This window comes from Drosophila suzukii, chromosome 3, assembly GCF_043229965.1.
Source record: "Drosophila suzukii chromosome 3, CBGP_Dsuzu_IsoJpt1.0, whole genome shotgun sequence".
Classification (NCBI taxonomy): Eukaryota; Metazoa; Arthropoda; class Insecta; order Diptera; family Drosophilidae; genus Drosophila; species Drosophila suzukii.
This window is the reverse complement of record NC_092082.1, coordinates 85,912,674-85,931,698: the sequence shown is the minus strand read 5'-3', so window position 1 is coordinate 85,931,698 and position 19,025 is coordinate 85,912,674. Positions and strand designations below refer to the sequence as shown.

The following is a 19,025-nucleotide window of genomic DNA, read 5'->3' as shown; positions in this document are numbered from 1 at the left end:
TTGCCATAAGTGAGTCCGTTCCGCTGGCTTTGTCCATGAATTTCGCGAGTGGCTGATTAAGGTTTTAACCAAAGGTCAAAAGCAGTGCCAAAACCATAAAACAAGCCGCAGTTTTAGAGTGGTTCAGTGCCTAAAGCACCACAGATGTACATATATGTACGAAGTCGGAACACTCGCAAATGGTCAGCTGCCTTGGGCAAATTATGTAGCATACATTAGAGAGCTGCCTGCCTGAATTTGCCTGCTTTCCCCGCTTTCCCCGGTTTGCTAGTGTGCGTGTGTGTGTAAATGTATCTGTGTTCGTCTGCGGTTCTGCCGCAAAACCAACGGGTTTTCGACTGTGCGAACTTTAGGCTTGTGCTTAGCAGCGGATTGACTGCCATGCCAACAGCTTAAGTGGCTGCTTTCGGCTTTTCAGACGGCGCCAGCCACAATCGCAGTTATTTCCACCAAAAGCGTGATATCTTTCTATTCCGGCATCCTTTTACAGCTGCGGTTAATACAATAGGGCCAACTATGCCCACTCTGAATGACTACAAAAGTTATTATTTATTTTTAATTGACCAATATCGTATGGTCCTTGAGATGTGATAACTAAATAATTCCCACCTTGAGCGAAGTTCTAAAAAATATGAAGATCTTTTCTTTATTTTACTTAACATAAATAAATTCGTAGCATTTTAGAAACTGGAATTTGACTGAAATATTTCCCTATAAATGATCCAATAGTTATATTACCCTAACCTACACTGTATTTCGTAAAGCTTTCATAAGACATAGCGCTTGGATTTAGTATTTCTCTATGGTGGGCGGTCATATAATTCCGTTTTATTTAGTCGCCAGTAAATGAGGCCGAAAATTTACAACTGCTTTTATTTTTATGGTCAGATGAAAGTTGTAAGTGCCCAAGGGCGGGCCACGTAATTGATATAATGTAATTGATAAAGTTGCCAACTTCCCACCATATTGCATAACTTTGGAAAGTGTGAAGCTGGAGGGGGATAAGCATCTAAATACTTTCGCCCCCCGAATTGCGTTAATTAGTGCCAACTGGTAACAAAGAAAGGATCTAGGTGGTTGCCGAAAAAAAGATGTGAAACTACAAACAGATGGAATACCCAATGCCTTTAACAAAAAACACCACAATTTTCCCCAAACTGAACTTGCTGTTTTATCTAGACTCTGTTCTTTTTTTTCCCCGTTCATCAACAATATCAGTGTCGGACTACGCTTTTTCGCTTCTATTATTTTTTTTCCTTGCACCAACTTCCTTTGAGGTTTCGGGTGACTCGACTTGCCAGCCTTTTATCTGCGTGAAAGTTGCGAAATTTATGCTTTACGGCGCAGAAATTTTAATTAGAAAATTGGCAAATTTAGCCCTGCAGGCGAGCGCTGGGAAAATCCACCGCCCTGCCCCGCATTTCCCACCTCACACGTGACAGCTCAATGTGAATGCCGCTGGCCAGAGGAGGCGGTGGAGGAAAGGGGGCGTGGTAGGTCGCAAAAGCCGCAGGCTCCTGAACGCTGATGCTGCGATATGGGAATAACAGAAAGCCATGTCCCGAAGTCCACCAAAATGACTTGAGCACAAAAAACAGATACACTTGAGAAAATATAGTTTTTAAATTAAGCTAGATTAAAATTATAATTAATAATACAAATTGGAAAGGAATAATAATAGATTTTCAGTTGTTCTTAAAGATATCCAATTGCATTTGTATCGATCAATAATATTTATATAAAATTAAGTAAGATTTAAAAATAATAATAATATTGATAGAAAAATAGCTTTTCCGACATTTCGATGTATATTCTAGAGAGTCCCAGGAATATTCTGGTCTTTATAAATATTTGTGTTTAATTTAACCCATCTTAAATACATTTTTTTCGGTGCCTTAGTCCTGCGAAAAAAAGAAGTTTAACTAAAGTCGCACGTTTCTGCCTGGAAGGATAATATTTCAACATGCCTGCGACATGCAAAAGAGAGAAAATAGAGGTCCTGCAGACAGAGACGGGTAGCTGCGTCTAGATAAGGACAAAATATGCACTCGAGCACAAAAGCGTGCCATGCTTGTGGCAATCAAGCGTCCTCCCATTTTGGAAACCACCTCCAGCCACCCACTCTATATATACGTTTTCTTATTTTTTTGAAAGTCTGTCGCGTTGAGTGTCGTACGTGAGCATTATCGCTAATAATTTCTGCATATTTTGGCCAAACCCCTTGCAGCTGGCAAACGCATCCGGAATGCAGCTGCAAATTCGGAAATGCATTCCCAGTGCTCGGCTTTAGTATTTGGCTCAAAGAGCCTCCGAAATGGCCAGCGTTTCGAATTATACCCAAGGGGGGACTAAAATCTATTCAAAGTCGTGAAATGAGCGGAAAATCGTAAAACTTTAGAGCATTTGGATGACTGGTAAAAAATAGTAGAAATTAAAGCTCTCTTTGGGAGCCACACCTGTCGCTCGACTTTAAGATGCTCAATAGATATTGTTAAAATTTTATATTTAAAGATGAAATGAAATGGGTCAAGAAAGATCCAAAGACGTTTTAACCAGTTGACAGATAGCTACTATATAATTTACCAAACTAAAAGGAAGCGTTTGGTTTGCTTTGTCCAAAGTTCTCCTTTATTGAAAGGTATTCCCTAGTTATTTGTTCTGGTTTCGCCCCCATTTCGTCGACCTTCCCCCAATTGCCTAGTTCATTAGCCAACTTGCGTGCCCAACAACATCCGCACACAATGGAAACACCCGTGGAGATGGAAAAACACACCCACTACGGTTTCATTTGGATTCGTTTGGGCCTAGACAAGTAGGAACTGGCCCCAGCTGAGAACTAATCGTTAACAAATTGCCACTGATAGCGGGGTCCCCCAACGAGATATGGTAACACCTTGACAGCTGGCCAACGAAAAACACTTGTTACCCCCGTTTTCCATTGAGGTGTGTGGGAAATGTTTTGCCTGTCGCCAGGTGTAAATTACTTTTTAATACGCCGCTGATGTGACTTTAAGCCGGCGAATGACATGGTGGAAAAACAGAGAGACACACTCACACATTTTCAGACCAAAATTTAAGCCGAAACTCCGGCATTCGAAATCGGAATAGAAAACCCCGAGTTTTTGTGGCAAAGAAAAAGATATGCACGTGGCAAGGCAGACAGACACGAACCGAAACCAAAGCGAAATTGAATGACGCTGCAGGCGGAACACGAAATGTTGCTCTCTATTTCGGCACTGCAAATAAAGAATTTGTAAATAAAAAAACATTTAAAAAATATAAAAATACCATTTCAAAAATAATAAAAAAAAGTTCAGCTCTTTGGAAAAAACAAGGATATATACCCTTTATATCCTCACAGAAATCGAAAGGTTAGGTCCTTGGAAAAAACATAGATAAAGATATTCTCACATAAACCAAAACTAATATTCTTGTTTGAGTTGATCAAAACATTCGCTTAAAAAATAGAAATAAATGTTAAAATTCCAAAATATTTAGAGTGCAATAACCAATGATTATCTGTGGCTAAATAGGGCTATAAAATATGATATTATATTAAGTTACATTTTTTCTCACTGCATTTCAAACTCTGGCTTGCGTTTACAATACGGCAATGTGTCAGAAATGGTGAAATTCAATTATCTTTGCCCTCTACAACTAAATAGACCTGCGAATATAATCATAGCTCACCTCCACGGTGTTGTCGCGTATGTAGATTTCCTTGGTTCCGTTGGGATCCCTATCGCGTGGTCGATATGTGATGCGGTAGCCGAGGAACTCGCCCAATATGGTATCCGGCGGCGGGGCCTTCCAGGAGATATAGACCGAGGTGGAGGACGTGTTGTGGGCCGTCGTTGGAATGGGTTTGCCCGTGGGAGCTGGAAGAGATTAAGTCGGTTAAGGAATGACTGAGCTAGGCCAAAAACTTTGGCTGGCAGAAAAGTTCCGGCAAAAAAAGCTCAAAAATTCGAAATTAAAAACGACGCGCAAAAGTTTCACCCGAAAACTCTCTGACCTGTCATGTAAAGCGGAACGTTGTCTGTGGCATTGTCAAGTTGTCACTGTCACGCAACATAAGTTGCAAGTGGCACGGCCTGTTTTTTGGGTTTTGGAGTGGGCTTCAGGGTCCCAGCGCCTACGTATTTGGACGTCTTTCCTATTCGCCACCATCCCCCTTTTTTGGCCGTGTCTAGGAGAATTACTCGCAGGTTAAATGATGCGTGTGTCGCGCAGATACACTCAGAAAAAATACTTTGCCTAACCCAATTCACTAAAAATATCGTTTAATAGATTTTGTCTTTTATGGTTCACTTTTAGCCGTACTAAAATATTTTCTTTATTTAATTTATTAACTGAAACATATTTTTCTGGATACCTTCCTCATTATCAAGTGCCTTTTTCTGAGTGTAGCAGGTGTATCCGGCTAAGGATGATCTGGCAGTTTGCCAGGCCCGAAAGAAGGGCGAAATACTTCGCATACCTCAATGAATTTATAAATAAATTAAAAGATATTTTGTGTCTTTTGGCTTGACATTGATGCCGCGTCCAAAGTTTGCTCTGCAAATTGAAAACTTTTCGCTTTTCCGCTGCTTAGATTTAGGATCTGCCCAGCATTCACTTTCCATCCCGGAAGAAAAGTGTCGGTATGTGTGTCGTTGGTTAATTTATGCATGCCGAAGGCTTAATTTATACAAATTGGCAACTCGGCCGGCGACCGCAGGACACAGACACATACACTCACACACACACACATAGCGCTCCAGGAGGGCCGAAAGGACCTTAATGAGCTCAGAAGACGAGGACACAGCAACACACTATTGACTAATTTGTAACCGCATGTGTTGCAGCTTCGGCAGCTTGGGTCGCATTCCATTGTGCGTGCGGCATAAATGGAATTTCACACCCAACCGAACAGCCTGCACTGAGAGAAATATAGGAAAATTAGTTAACAAACTTAATTTAAATTTCGCTGATACTCATGGAGTATATTTGTTTGATACAGATGTAACTAGGAATAGTTGCAGAAAATATTTATAGTATGAAACTTATAATTTTGCTTTTCAAAATTATTATGAATATTAAAAATATTTTAAAATATCTACAAATATTTGTTTCTTCATGGTAAAAAATATGATATTTTAAGATTTCTGTAAAATATTTCTCTCTGTGCAGCGGCAAAGTCATTTCCAATGTTCGTAAGACAAATGTGTTGCTAATAGCTTGTCGCTGTTGCCGCCGCTACTGCTACTTTGCCTTTGATTAATGTGTCTCGCGCTCTTAAAGCCTACGGAAAGTTTTGTGACTTTTTGGAGTCCATTTATACATATGCGAGGGGCACACTATATACTATATGTGGCACACGCACCGCCGTACGATTAATCATTGTCTGTGGCAGCAACACAGCAGCAGAAGCAGGTGAAATGTCAGCCAAATGGCACGGACCTCTGAGGCATTCGGTTCAAAATTAGTGCATCCAGCGGAACTCCACAGAATGGTTTACCCATAGTTTAACTATGGTTCCCTCAACTTTTAGGCGGTAAGGTTCTCGGCTTTGTCATTGCATGTTAATGAAATGAAAGCTGCCTCTAAAATGTAAGTGTTCCTATAGAGTCACACTAATGGACAGTTGGGGTAATAAAAAGGTACTACTTCGGATTAAAAAATAAAAAAAAAATATGTTAGAAAAAAAAATGTTACTTCTTGTTTAAGATTACTCTTAGATGTGTATATCATTTAAATTTGTCAATTAAATATTCTGGTAACGCAGGGCTACTAAGGGTAGCCTAAGATATTTAGTTCTGAGTCATGTCTCAACCTTATAAATCTTTACAATATTAAAAAAGAATTCCTATATAATTTCTATATATTATATTATGTTATTTTTGTGATGATTATAATCCCTAAGCGTCACTCTTATTGCGACCGCAGCTGTAGTTTCCTTTGGGTTACAGGGGGACACAGTTAATGTCATTGCCGGAGCCGAAGGATGCGATGCGGGAGGAGTTTCCCGGGCGGAGGAGCCCCATAAAATGACGACACACCTGGCCTAGGCGGCCTGCGATGGCCTACCGTCAGCGGAAAAATAATTAAACGTATACAACGTGAGGAGACTCCGGCTTTATGAGGCCGTAATTGCTGGCAGTTGCGGCAAAAACGGGGAGTGGGCGGGGTGAAACCGGGCGAGCCTGTGACAACTTTTCATTGACGGCACTTAAAAGTCAGGCCAAGTCGTTGGAATTGAAATGAAAAATTAATGCGATTGTAAAAATTGTTATGTCATGTGTCGCGTAATTTTGCCCCGGGCTGTGTGTTACGTTAAGTTATGTGAACCGCCTACGCGAATAGTTTATGATCCTGCCACCAATAAAGTGTGTAAGCACACAATAAGATCTTGGGTAAAAGGACTACTCACCCTCACGCAGCGTGACTATATAGTAGGACTCCTTGGACGGGGGACTGATGCCCAGCTTGTTGACCGCCAGGAGGCGAAAGCTGTAGACGGTGAAGGGCGTCAGCCCGGTCACCTGATATGAGGTCGCATTCGTCTTGGTGTAGATCCTGGCCAGCTGCTCCCAAATACCATCCTCGCCCTCCCTGAAAAGGAAAACATGTTCCAAATTAGATGTTTTATTGGAAAATAAATGTATACTTATATAAAGAAATTATTTTAAAATCTCCTTGGTCATTTTATAGAACTTTTTCGCATGTTTGAAACCTATAATAATGCAGGTTTCTTTTACTGATCATTATTTTACAATCTTTAAATATATATCCACAAGTAAATAATACCATGGAACTGCCGTGGCTTACTGAGTATTTCACAATATTTAATTCCCTTTCAGGGCTACTTAAATTTAAGTATTCCATTGTCTCATATATCTTCCAATTACGCGAATTTTCAAGTTGCGACGGCTTATTGACCTCATTAATGTATAGTGTATGCTGATGACTCATTCAGAGGGAAAATTCAATGAACAATTAATCGAGCAAACGCGACGCGAGCAAACAAAACATTTTGATTCGCCCAAATTATTTGAACGAATCATTTCATTATTGTGCATTTATATTGCAATTACCAGCTCAATTGCCGGCACACAACAGCCTGTCCATATAAATAAACTCAGAAATCTATATTTTACGTCTGCAATCTACCAGGCAAATGAGGCACAGGGCCGGAGAGATACTGGGGGGGGGGGTTCCAATATACATAAACCATGGGCATAAAATGCATTATGAAAATTTATATAAAACGGATGCGGATTTGCATGACACTTGTGTGGGTGGGCGGTTGGTGGGGTCCTTTTGGGATCCGTTCGTGAAATGTGTGCCGCGCATAGGCACTAAAATATTTATGCGCCTTTCTGCCGTACCAAAATAAACCCAACCACCTATATATACGTTCCAAAAAAAAAAGAAGAAATCCATACATATATATGTGTATTCCGGCGATATTGTTGTTGCTGCGCATATAAATTACTGGCAGCCGCTCGCACAATGAACATTTTTCATGGCACATTTCAAAGTGTAGTAAATTTTGGTTTAAACTCACATAATTTTAGCATATTTTTTGGCACATTCTCTTTTCAGAGGGGGCCTGGCCTGCATAAATTTTCGGCGTCGCCTAAAGTTTGATTTTAATGGGGCTTACCGGTTCGATGCGGCTTTTATGGTGTGATTAAAAATTGTTTAAATATGAGCCGATGAAAAATGTTCAACATTTCATGAATGGCGACAACCAATAAAATCAACCCGAAAAAATGGCCATCGGAAATTGTGTCAAAAAAATGATTAAAATTAATAAATGCGTGCGAGCAGCTTCCGCGTTGAGTGGGGCACATCTGTTTGCGTTGGCAATGGGCATTTAGTGAGTATATATATTCCGTATATCTATATATATATATATATATATCCCAGTATCGGGGGCATCGAGACATCGGGCCTCCGGACACGTTGCATTCGGTAAAAAATTGTTTGGCGACTTTATGAAGCATGGCAGCCAGTGCCCTCCCATCATCTGTCCCGAATGAAAAACATATGAAAAATGTTCTGGACCTGCTCCTGAAACCCCGGTTGGGGGACCAGGAAAAAAAGGAAAGCCCATGGAGAGATTCTCCGCCAGCGTGGGCAAAGTAACCACAATGGCAAATAAATTTGCGGCCTTTCCACGGACATGTATTGGATGCTTTTTGCTGTTATTCCACTGACGTTGTTTTTGCCCCACTGGCAGTAAGCTGCTTTAAAAATGTTTGCTTACTTTTTTTCATATTAAGCAAATGAATATGAGTTATTTATGCATCGGGTAGAGTTTGTGTTTGCCCACCATGGGTATCGCTCCTACACGACCGGGGGCTATGGGCCAAGGCACGAGTTGTTGAAACAGGACAATTTACTTGCGGCACGAGTCCTTAAAGATAATGGACAAATAGTGGTCGGAGCACTGGGCAGATAAGTCAGGAACTTGGTTAAAAAGGGCACGATTTATACCCATATTTTTGGCAGAAAGGAGGACAGTTAAATGTGTATTTCATTGGAAAAATAAGTGTAGCTTTGGGAGACGAAAAAAAAATTTAAAAAATGTTTCAGGAGTTTTAACTAATTTGTTACATATCTTAAACCTTTTTTTAATTCCCCACAAAAATGCATGACACTCCAAACAAACCAATTGCATTCCCTCGCTTTGTTTAAATTACTTTAAGCAATGTTTTTTCACTTTTCCCAATTATAACTGGTTTTATTAACGTTTCCCAGTTCATTATGCCTTTAAACGTATTTTCCATAATGTGAAAAGTAAACAAAAAATAACCTGCAAATGAAAATGTTTTCATAAGCGTAAGATTTAATTAATTTTATTCGTGTACCCACCGCAAAAAGAAACTGAATAAACATGGGGCAAAATCAAGTGACGGAAAATACAGCTGAGTGAGTTGTGTGGCCAAAAAGAAAAGTATCTGAATGATCAGCGGACGTCGCATAATGATATGGACAGTATTTTTTCGCTTTGGGTTTTGCTTTTTGGTGAATGGGAATCGAGAAACAGTATCCGCAGCAGTTGATAAACATGTCAGTTTTGCTGTGGAGTGGCAAGCCGCAGAGTTTTGGCCCAGTTTTCGGTTGACCGAAAGTTTTGCAACCGAAATATGCGAAATACAAAACATCAATGCACATGTGTATACATATATGCAGGCACACACATCCGCCAACTGATGACATTATCCTGCCTGCTGGCTGTGCAACAGTTGAGGGGCAGCAATTTATGGATAGACTTAACGCTTGGCAGGACATCGCATCCTCAGCCCATTTCAATTGCATGGGGCCAAGCCGGCAAATCCAGCGTAAGTATGTCCCCATCATCATCGTCGTCATGATCTCGTTGACGTTGGCGTCTTTCAATTTCGATGGGAGCTCCATGTGCATATTGAACCACCCACCGCCCATCCCAACCCCCCTTTGCATATGCGCAAATAAACCGAATCAAGCGAAAATGTAAATAAGAGGCGTTGTGAAATAAAGGGAGAAGGGGGCCAGGGGGTTCGATAAGGGGGCAGTCGACAGCATCAAGAACTCGACTCACTACCATGTCGATGGGAATTTACATAAAATGCAGTCTGCAGCTCCGCCTCGCCGGAGAATGAGATGGCAACGGGGCAGCTTCATTTTGTGTACGCGTTGCCCAAAAAAGTATGCTATGCTGCGTATAAGCTGTGCATGCACTGAGGGAAATGATTAAAAAATATTGTAAAATATTTTTCTTAAATTATTTATTTTTAATTAATGATTTCATTGATTTTATAATAAATAATGATTTCAAGATCCAATATTTTTAGGTGTCTTCACTTTTTTAACACTCATTGTGTAATGAAAAAATTTGTCAGAGCAAGGTTAAGGATTCTTAAAAATTATTAATGATATTTATATTTCTTGTATAGATTATTTATTCCAAATTCTTAATTCAATAAACTTCATTCATTTTCCCATCGATTTCTCCCAGTGTAGTTACACTTGGCAGGCGGCGGCGCGTGTTCACATTTCCTCCAGTGTTTGTGTGGGTGCAGTTATTTCTTATTTTGCATAAATGCACCGCAGGCTCTGCTTTCCAGTTGGCTGTCATCGATTGTGCCGGGAACCCAGTGTCTTGTCGAGGACACGCCCCCCATCCGCCACCGCCCCTCCCCCAGCGCTCCCTTTCCCCCGGCGCTACTGCAGTTGATGGAAATTTATTGAAAAAGTTTCGCTTTTTGGTATTTTTTTTCCGACATTTTCGCTTGGCCTTTGTACCGCGTTGGCGGCGCTCGCTTTTTATTTCATGCCCCGCATTGAGTTCAAGTTATTCGGAAAATAGCCAGTGCCGTACAATGCCGGGCGTATGTGTGCGTGGCTCGACTTAAACCGGGGGAAACCCCTTCGCACACACACACACACCGATGCACCGATATGGCTTTATAAACGTGCCTGTGTTTTCTTTTCTATTTAAATGGAGCACAAGTGAAGTGCGTATCCCCGTAGTCAGGCATGTCGTCGTCATCCTTTTACATATTAATTAAAGTACTGCCGATCAATGGGCGGAACCTGCGGTCCGAGATTCACAGAGGCGGTCAGAAATATAGCAGTCGTGTTTTATTAATACATTTAATTTAAATGAAAATCATAGTAAGTCTTAAAAATTATTGAAACTAAAATTGAAAAAAGAATATGCAGACCGAGATTAAAAATCAAGAAAAAATTCTGTTTGAAAAATATTATATTATTATATATATTATTTTCCGTGTATGTTAATATTTTAATTGCTTTAAATATATTATAATAGTTAATATTTATATCCGATTTTTATCTGTTTCATTTATTGTTGTTCTTTTTCCAGTTATAATTATCATCTTAACATTATCATCTAACATTTCTACCGCGGCTGTGCCTTTAAGCCAGTCGTAAACGCATAAATTTAATTGAATGCGTTCTTCCTGCAGACGTGAAAATCAGGTGGGCGGGTCCAAGTCAAAGGCGTGGGCGTGCCAGTGGGCGTGGCCAGCTGCTTAGCATCCCAATGACGCTGATGGGCGCATTATGGCGATGGTGTGCATCCACCGTTTCGCTTTGCTCGCTAATTCATTAGCGCAATGGGGTCAGCCGCAGTTCGCATCCTTTGGCGAAGCGCCTTTGCATGTGTCAATCATGGCCACGCGTCCATCATCGCCACAGACAGCTCTCCAGCGCCCTTCGCCACCCACTCGAACACCCAGCCACCTATCTATCCATCCAACCGCCCGAGTGCCCACCCACGGGCACTTCATCAGCTTAAAGCAGCCCACTTCGGGGGAGAAAGTGCTGGTCAATAAGCTAGTTTCACGTTATTAAGTTTTTTCCTTTTATTTAAGGTCTTTAATATAAGATATACGTCATTTTATTATTTTGTATTATCTTTTGCAAGGCAGATTTGACAAATATCAGATGAAAGGATACGAAATTGTAGGTATATGTTATTCTCCTAACTCTAATTTGAATTCTCATTTTGATTATACGTGCAAAGGTGTCTGAAAGTATGCAGTGAAAAAGAATGACGATTTTTGAATTGAGCTATAGGACTTTTGCATATTTAAAGACATATTTGAAAGTGATTAGAATAAAATGGAAAGAAATGTTGGTAATCTTATTTAACTGGATTTGACACTGGTTCTTTGATTGTACAGGACAATTTAATATATGAAGATTTAAAAACCTGCGTATTTTCTGTGGCACCCTCTATGAAATGTATTGATAGTTCATTTTTTGATATTTGATAAGGAATATTTGTTTTCTTATTATCTATTTGGCTTTTAATCTCTATCCTTAAGTGTGTTTTGTTTTTATTTTTAAATATTCAAAATGTAACTATTTTTTCAAGAAATATGGCACCTCTGCTGGTGCTTCATTCCTCGCCGTGGCAACACTTACCGCGTTTCAATAATAAAATGCGTGACGGGCGCATTCCGCGGATGCTGCGAGTGCGCCCAGGATAAATTCACCGAGCGTGATGTGAAACTTATCAACAATGGTCGCTCCGGCGGATCGGGCACATCTGCAGGGAAGAAACGAGAAAAGTGCCAGCTATCAGTGGAATGCAAATGGAAATCATGTCAAGGCGAGGGCGACAACAATGAAAACAAGAGTGTGGAATCGATGCAGAAATAAAGAGGAGCGAAGACATATCGGGTAATGGAATCTGGGGCCAGCGGATGTTAACCAAGTAAACCGGAAAAATCATTAAAGTAGTTAAGCATTTCATTAAGAAAGCAAGTGTGGTATTTTAAATGGAACCATGGGAATGGGAAAAGGGAATGAAAATTGCAATCGTTACCAAGAAATAAAAATATGAATTACTTAAGGGATGATATTAACTGCAGCGGCTGATGAAATATCTAGATATTTTTACAATGATAAAATAAACTCACCCTGGACCAGTAAGTCCACAATGGCCTCTGGTATATGCCGATCGTTAACCAGGCATATATATTCCGACGTATCGCTTGCTAACGAGGGCGAAAACTGCAGGCCGAAGTTGTCCGATAAAAGTTGTATCTGCAAACGAGATGTGGGAACTTAATTAGAACTCCGTTTGTCTGATCTGAAAATTAAAATCTAGATATTCAAGGCCTGACAACGTACATGGCGACCAACACAAGTTTCCACTTTCGGCAGGGAAAACTTTTAAATAGGAGGAAGTCTTACATGCATACGAGTTTAGTATATATACATATATATATGTCTGGCCAACAAAAACAAAATTTTGGAACTCTGTCATCGACCCCGGCCTAAAAGTTTTTCCTGTATCAGGCAAATTTGTTTTGCCCACAAATTCTGGCTCTTGCTCATAATTGAACTATGTGTCTTGCCTAACTTGAGTAAAAAGCCAAGTTGCATTGGCAGTAAATTCATTCAAGATTTGTTTGTTTTTCTATTCTGATGTGCAGAAAATTTGGAAATTGCATGAAGCCGAAAATAATTTCCATTTTCCATACAACTGCAGGCAAGTATACCATCTCGCTCTGACATGGAGAATTGGGCCAAATTTAATAAGGATTTTCATCACAGATTACTGTGATACTGCAAATGTATTTCGGGTGAATTTATGTCTGTTTCGAATGGCAAAACTAAATTATTTCATCCAGCAATCTATCTTTTCGGGGGCTGCAGTAAGAGTGCATCTGGTTTATCTTCGCATGCATGACCCTGTTATTTACTTTTGTATCTTTTGCCGCTTGCATGGCCTCAAATTACAACCTTAGGTTCTATGTAGAGATATATGTGTATTTCAGCCAATTGCATTCTGCCGAATTGTTCGGTCGACAGGCATTATTAGACAGGCCCCTAAAAATATTTGCCAGAAATTTACCATGTGGAATTTTTAATTTCCCCTACGATTTTCCCCCAGTAAACTCTAATTACATTCATCGCCCTTTTGGCCCTTTACATGACCAGAAAATCCAGAGAGCAAAAAAAGAAAGGGGAAAAAAAAGAAGAAACAACAGAAACTTGTAGAGGCAAATCCCTCGTCCTTCGGGCAAGTGGATCTCCTTAGTCCGCTTGGCTTGGGCAAACATGAATCATTTCTAGTCTCGGCCATAAAACAAAAGTTAATAGCTCAACAGGGTCTTATGCCCGGCTGTATGTATGTAGGTGTGTGTGTTTGGGGGGGTCGGGTCATGTGTCAGCTGTAATAAAATGAAGCAGCTACTGTGCCAAGGTGAAAAACTTTTAATACACATAATAGCCGGGCCAAGAAGCAGCAGAAGCAGCCGCCGCACTTGCAGGAAACTTCGGGCCAAGAAATGCGAACCGAGCGAAGAAGCCGGGGATTGGGACCAACTTTGGCTGCAGCTCAAGTGTCCCAGTCCGCCATTTAACACATAGCTGGCTAGCCCTATCCTGCAGCTCGAGGCAGATCCTGCTTTGGGCACTGAGAAAAAATCTAGTGAGTTGGGAGAAAGTGAACCTCAAGATGATAATCTTCTATCTTTGATTTCAAGAACCAAAACTGAGCCTAAACTACTAAAGATACAGCATCCAGATTTGATCCAAATAGTCTAGTTACAATATATGATTTTTTAAAGAACTGATTTCGACACTAGTCTACCTATAATTCCCATAAAAATTAACCTTACAATAAATACTTTCTACTCATAAAAAACCTTTTAAAATGACTTTTAGTATTTAAAATAACAACAAAATTAAATTCAATTTTAAAAGATACCCTAATATTTTTCTTTGTATTGAAATCCTTTTCTAACAATTTTATTTAATTACTAGGAATTTATTTTTAAGTTATCTTTTTTCCGTTTCCCCAAATACTTTTTTTTCACAGTGCAGACATCTCGGGATTCTCCATCATCTTGTTCCCAACGAAGGGGCAACTTCATCATTCTGTTTGCGCCGCCTCAATGGCCCCCCGAGTGCGTTTAAGGCCATTGCAATCACTTTTGGCCCGCTCGGCTCCCCATTTAGCCCTCCTTTTTCTGCCATCTGGCAGCCACTTGAACATTTTTTTGCGCCATGTCGCTTTTGTTTTAGTGCAACTATCAAACATTTAAAATATATTAGCCGCGCCGGCTGCACTGCTGCACTGCCGGGTTGGGACCCCGAACCCCCCAAAACTCCGGATGCCCCCGATCTGGCCCACCATTGATGGCCACTTAGTTGTCGGGACTTTCGCTGCACTTTCTTGTACTCATCGCCGCTGTCGACGGCGGATGGTAAAGTTCAAACAGCCGCCCGGCAACCGGCCATCAATTATTTTAACAGCTTCGTTTTTGCGCCAAGGAAGTGGGCCCTATATATTAGGGACGAAAGTCCTTCCGGGCGGAGGGAGCAGGGCAATCCCTAAGTGTTGAAATGAATTCTGATATGACACTGGAGGGCAATTTTTGAGCGAAAATTGCGGGAGGGAGTATAAATCATTTACAAATCTTGAATCTTTAATGAATAAATTCGATTTGATAGGCATAGAACATCAATCTGAATTTTTTGAAAGCTTTAAAATGTTGCTAAGGAAAATATGCGAGGGAGGTTCAATATGCTTTTTCTTCAAGAGTTTATGTATGGATTACCTGGATTTTTTTTCAGTACCTAATATATAATTTTTACTCACCCTTGGACTGTGCAGCAGGGGTATCCGGTTGGCAAACTGCGCGATTGTCGTCGAAGCCGTTTTCCACACGAGTGTGTCCACCAGGGAGTGCTCGTTGACCCCCGGACACGGAATGGTCACGTTCTTGCCCGCCTCGGCATTCACCTTTACGTAGTCCAGATTTGTGACGTCTGCAAGAAATAAATAAAACAACAGGTCAATTATATATTTTAACGGGTTACAGAATTAATCCAAAATGATTAGTAATAAATTGTAAATTATTAAAATACTCCTTACTGGATTTATTCAAGAGAAAATATATTTTATTCACTACTGATGAACAAAGGGTAATTGGCGATTATTCTCTTTTAAATATAAATGAGATTAAAAGCAGCTATAATAATAAAATCATATGCAAAATATATAATTGTGCTATTGTTTTGTCAAACAAAGAGTTTGCAATTATATATTTTGATGATTTAACAAATTCGTTATTCATAAATGGAAAATATTTGTATTAATGTCCATTTTGGTTGTGTTTAAAAATATATGTATGCAATTTTTCGCCATGTACCAGCTGCATGCACCAAGTAGAAGGAAAAGTGGTGAAAGCTTGCCAGAATTTGGGGCATTCCATTGAGAAAGTTGGGGCTGCGAGCGAGAGCGGCCGCTCATTAAAGAGGAGCTCAAGTTATTTGGAAAGGAATATTTTTGGCACACAAAAGCGGAAAGCAGCCGCAAAATGTTTGGGCAAAATATCTGCAAGGCATTTTAATTACATAACATGTTTACGGAGCACTGCTCACAGTTGGTACTTTCAGCTCCCCCATATAGTATATATATATATATATAGGGAAAATCCCCAAGCAGTGTGTGTCAGTTGGCAGTGTTGAAAGCAATTTCATGCTCTAAACTATTTGGTAGGTGGCTGCTCTCAGCTGGATTCAGCTGGTCACCTGAGCAGGAACCGGAGGTGGTTTTTGGGCACTACTTCATGCATGCCGGAGCAGATCCTTTCGAGCAATATTTGTTTTGGAAATTGCCAAAAATGCCCTGGCTACGGAGCTCCAATTAAAATTATAGAAACAACAAATCGACTGGCCAGTGGGCAGTGGGCCAACAACCATCCAACGTAAGCAGCTTTGGCAGCTGAATCTGCATCCGCATCTGCATCTCCGGCTGCATCTGCATCTGCATCTGCATAAATTGCCAAGCGTCCGAGTGTTGGTAATAAGCATTAGGCATGACAAGGCTCCAGCTTCGACTCCTAGCTAGAAACTCCGATGCCACTTGCAATCAATTGAGAAATCATGCTGAAAACCCAACCGATTCCAATGCCAAAGCCAAAAACCCACCATTTAGCCATGGCATTGGCAGTGGCAGTTGCAACTCAACTGGTTGCCACAACGACTGCAATTCGAGTGGGGTTCGGGGTCACCACTGGCTGCTCCATTCCATTTAGGAAAATGGGTTTGGCTCTCGGTTTTCTCGGTGCTCGGTGCTCGGTGCTCGGTGCTCGGTGCTCAGTGCTCTTTGCTCGGTTTTATGCATTTCAGGACCCTTTGCCCTTTGGTCATTACGGGTATTGCAAAATGAGTGCTGCTTTTGTTCACTAAGCCACGATCATCGAAGTATTTATAAATTATCGATTCATTGTCTTGTGTGCTTCGTTTCCCCCTGTCTCTCTGGCAATTTAATTTCAGTCTGCAACTCTGTCGCTGAAATTTTGCATAATACGAAGTACGACACTCGCTGTTGGGTCAGTATTTGGGTAATTTATGAATTTGAACTGCGGCATGAAAGCCTGAGGACTTTCAATGGGTGCACAGGGAGAAAAATATGCGAGTATGGGGTTAAATTAAATAGAAAAGTTAAATTCACATTTAACATTTTATTTATTTTACAAAGTCATGACAACCTGACAGCATAGAATGTCTCATGTATTTAATAAAAACCAATATCAGATAGGTTACCATGCCTTTTTTAAGAAATCCCTTAAGTGAGTCGAATTTAAGGCAAGTGTCATATGACCATTAGACAACCTTAAGTTCCCCTGATTTTTTTTCAGTGTCATTCTAGGAGGCGTGACATTTTTGCATATTTCGCTTGGCGCATACAGATGAGTTGGACAGTCAAAAACAGAGGGCGAATCGCTGTTTAATTTCCTGATGCAAGGGCCCCGAGTTCAGGAAACAATTGCACACAATTTATGAAGGGGCTTTTTTTGAGGACCTTCCTCGAAACCGCTTTCGCAGTAGAAGTTGGCAATTAAGCAGCAAACAAAGCGACCTCCAAACTTTCGCACAGACTGGAGGACAGACATATAGACAGTCAGACAGACGGGCGCTGTAAATAAATTATAATTATTTTGTGCCATTCAAGCGAGAGCCCAAGGGATTTGCTTTGGACCACAGGAAAATTAGCCAACGACAAAGTCGAAATAAGTAGTCGGACCACCCTTCAATTTTGGTTTCAGTTTCCGGTTCGCTTTCGATTGGATTGAGCTAATAATCAAATTGAATGCAACCCCCGACGACTCGACCGGCAACAATTAATTTTATTTATGTTGATTCTAATCAACGGACGGCCAGCAGACAGTGGGATTTCGACTGGGATTCGCAGGCTGCCATGGCGAGGGATCCGTGCCTTTGAAATCCTAGCGGAAAACCCGCTGGAGCGCATGAAAGATGAAAATATTGAATTCATGCTTGGCTGCTCGCAGCTTCAACGGACACATTTTCCACCCCGCCCACAGGATAAGGCACTGCGAAATAATTGAAATTGTTTTCTAATCCATAGTGAAGCCACTAAAAAATCAGAAGGACCTACAGAAAATAACTTGTAGAGGTAAAATATTAGAAATAGAATTTAAAATAAATAAAATATTACTACTTGGAACCCTCTTTTAATGTAAATACTATCCAGTGCATCCATTGTATTAAGTTCTTTAAAAAAATGAAGCTTATATGTATTTCCTTAAAATAATATGGTAACTAACATTTTTAATTTTATACAAATTTCTGTAACAGCCATTTTTAAAATATTTATAAACTTTTCATTCTAAATAACTTATAGTTTCTCCCTGTGTAGAAGCAGTGCAAATATTACAGCACTTAGCCGCGTCTGATTGTTTGTCCTGGGATCTCGTGAGCTCCTCTGACCCGTTGCCATGTCAATTGTCTGTGAAAACACTCCCCGATGTTGTGCAACATGGCTAAGCTCGGTTGTGGAACTCTCCAACTAAAGCATCTCCCTTATAATATTCCCCATTTTATTCTGTCTCCTCGAGAACTACTTGTATTTAAGGGAACATTTTGCATGCAACAGCATCGATTTGGGTAAAAATTTAATGCCAGGGACTTGTGAATGGAAAGCCATTTGGCAGTCGGTCGGCATTTAAACCCTTTGGCAACAACCTCACCGTATTTGGCTTTCAATTTCTGCACATTCCGGGTGTCATCTGTGCATCTCGTACATTTGGTGAATGGTCTGGTGGAAGCGGTTTTGTGCGTGCCACCAACAAGTTGCAATCTTTTATGGCCTGCACTTTGGAGTGCATCTATTTGGAAACCATTGCGATGCATTTTTGCCGAGCGAAAATGGGGGGGAAAAATACCACTTGAGCCGCAGACTTGGCAGGTTCAAAGGGAGCATTGAATAAGGATGCACCCGGTTAACCCAAGCCGATTGCCCACATCAACCACCCCCGGCGGTGCGGTGCATCAATTTCAGGCGGGCTTAAATCCCGGATTGGATGAGTAATTATCCAATTAAAATTGAAGTTTCGGTCAGGGGCGGTGCCTGTGGACAACAGTCGTCTGGCCTTCGAGTCCCCTGGCCGGCGATTCTCATAACTTGAGGCACGTGGCAAGCGCGTCAGTCAGTCAACTGGCTGAAAAAGGATGTGCTACGCACATGGGCACTGGCAGAA

General features: G+C 40.8%; 1 protein-coding gene across 2 annotated transcripts in view; it reads right to left on the bottom strand.

Annotated features, from left to right (window-relative positions):
* The window catches only part of Ptp99A (Protein tyrosine phosphatase 99A), a 138,407-nt gene that overhangs the window by 71,834 nt on the left and 47,548 nt on the right, over positions 1–19,025 (bottom strand). For both annotated transcript variants that reach the window (XM_036818818.3, XM_036818816.3), the window contains exons 3-7: positions 15,116–15,285; positions 12,423–12,549; positions 11,926–12,049; positions 6,413–6,594; positions 3,691–3,878 (exon numbers count right to left, since the gene is read on the bottom strand). In XM_036818818.3, the coding sequence (XP_036674713.2) occupies positions 3,691–3,878; positions 6,413–6,594; positions 11,926–12,049; positions 12,423–12,549; positions 15,116–15,285 (791 nt within the window). The remainder of the gene's footprint in view (positions 1–3,690; positions 3,879–6,412; positions 6,595–11,925; positions 12,050–12,422; positions 12,550–15,115; positions 15,286–19,025) is intronic.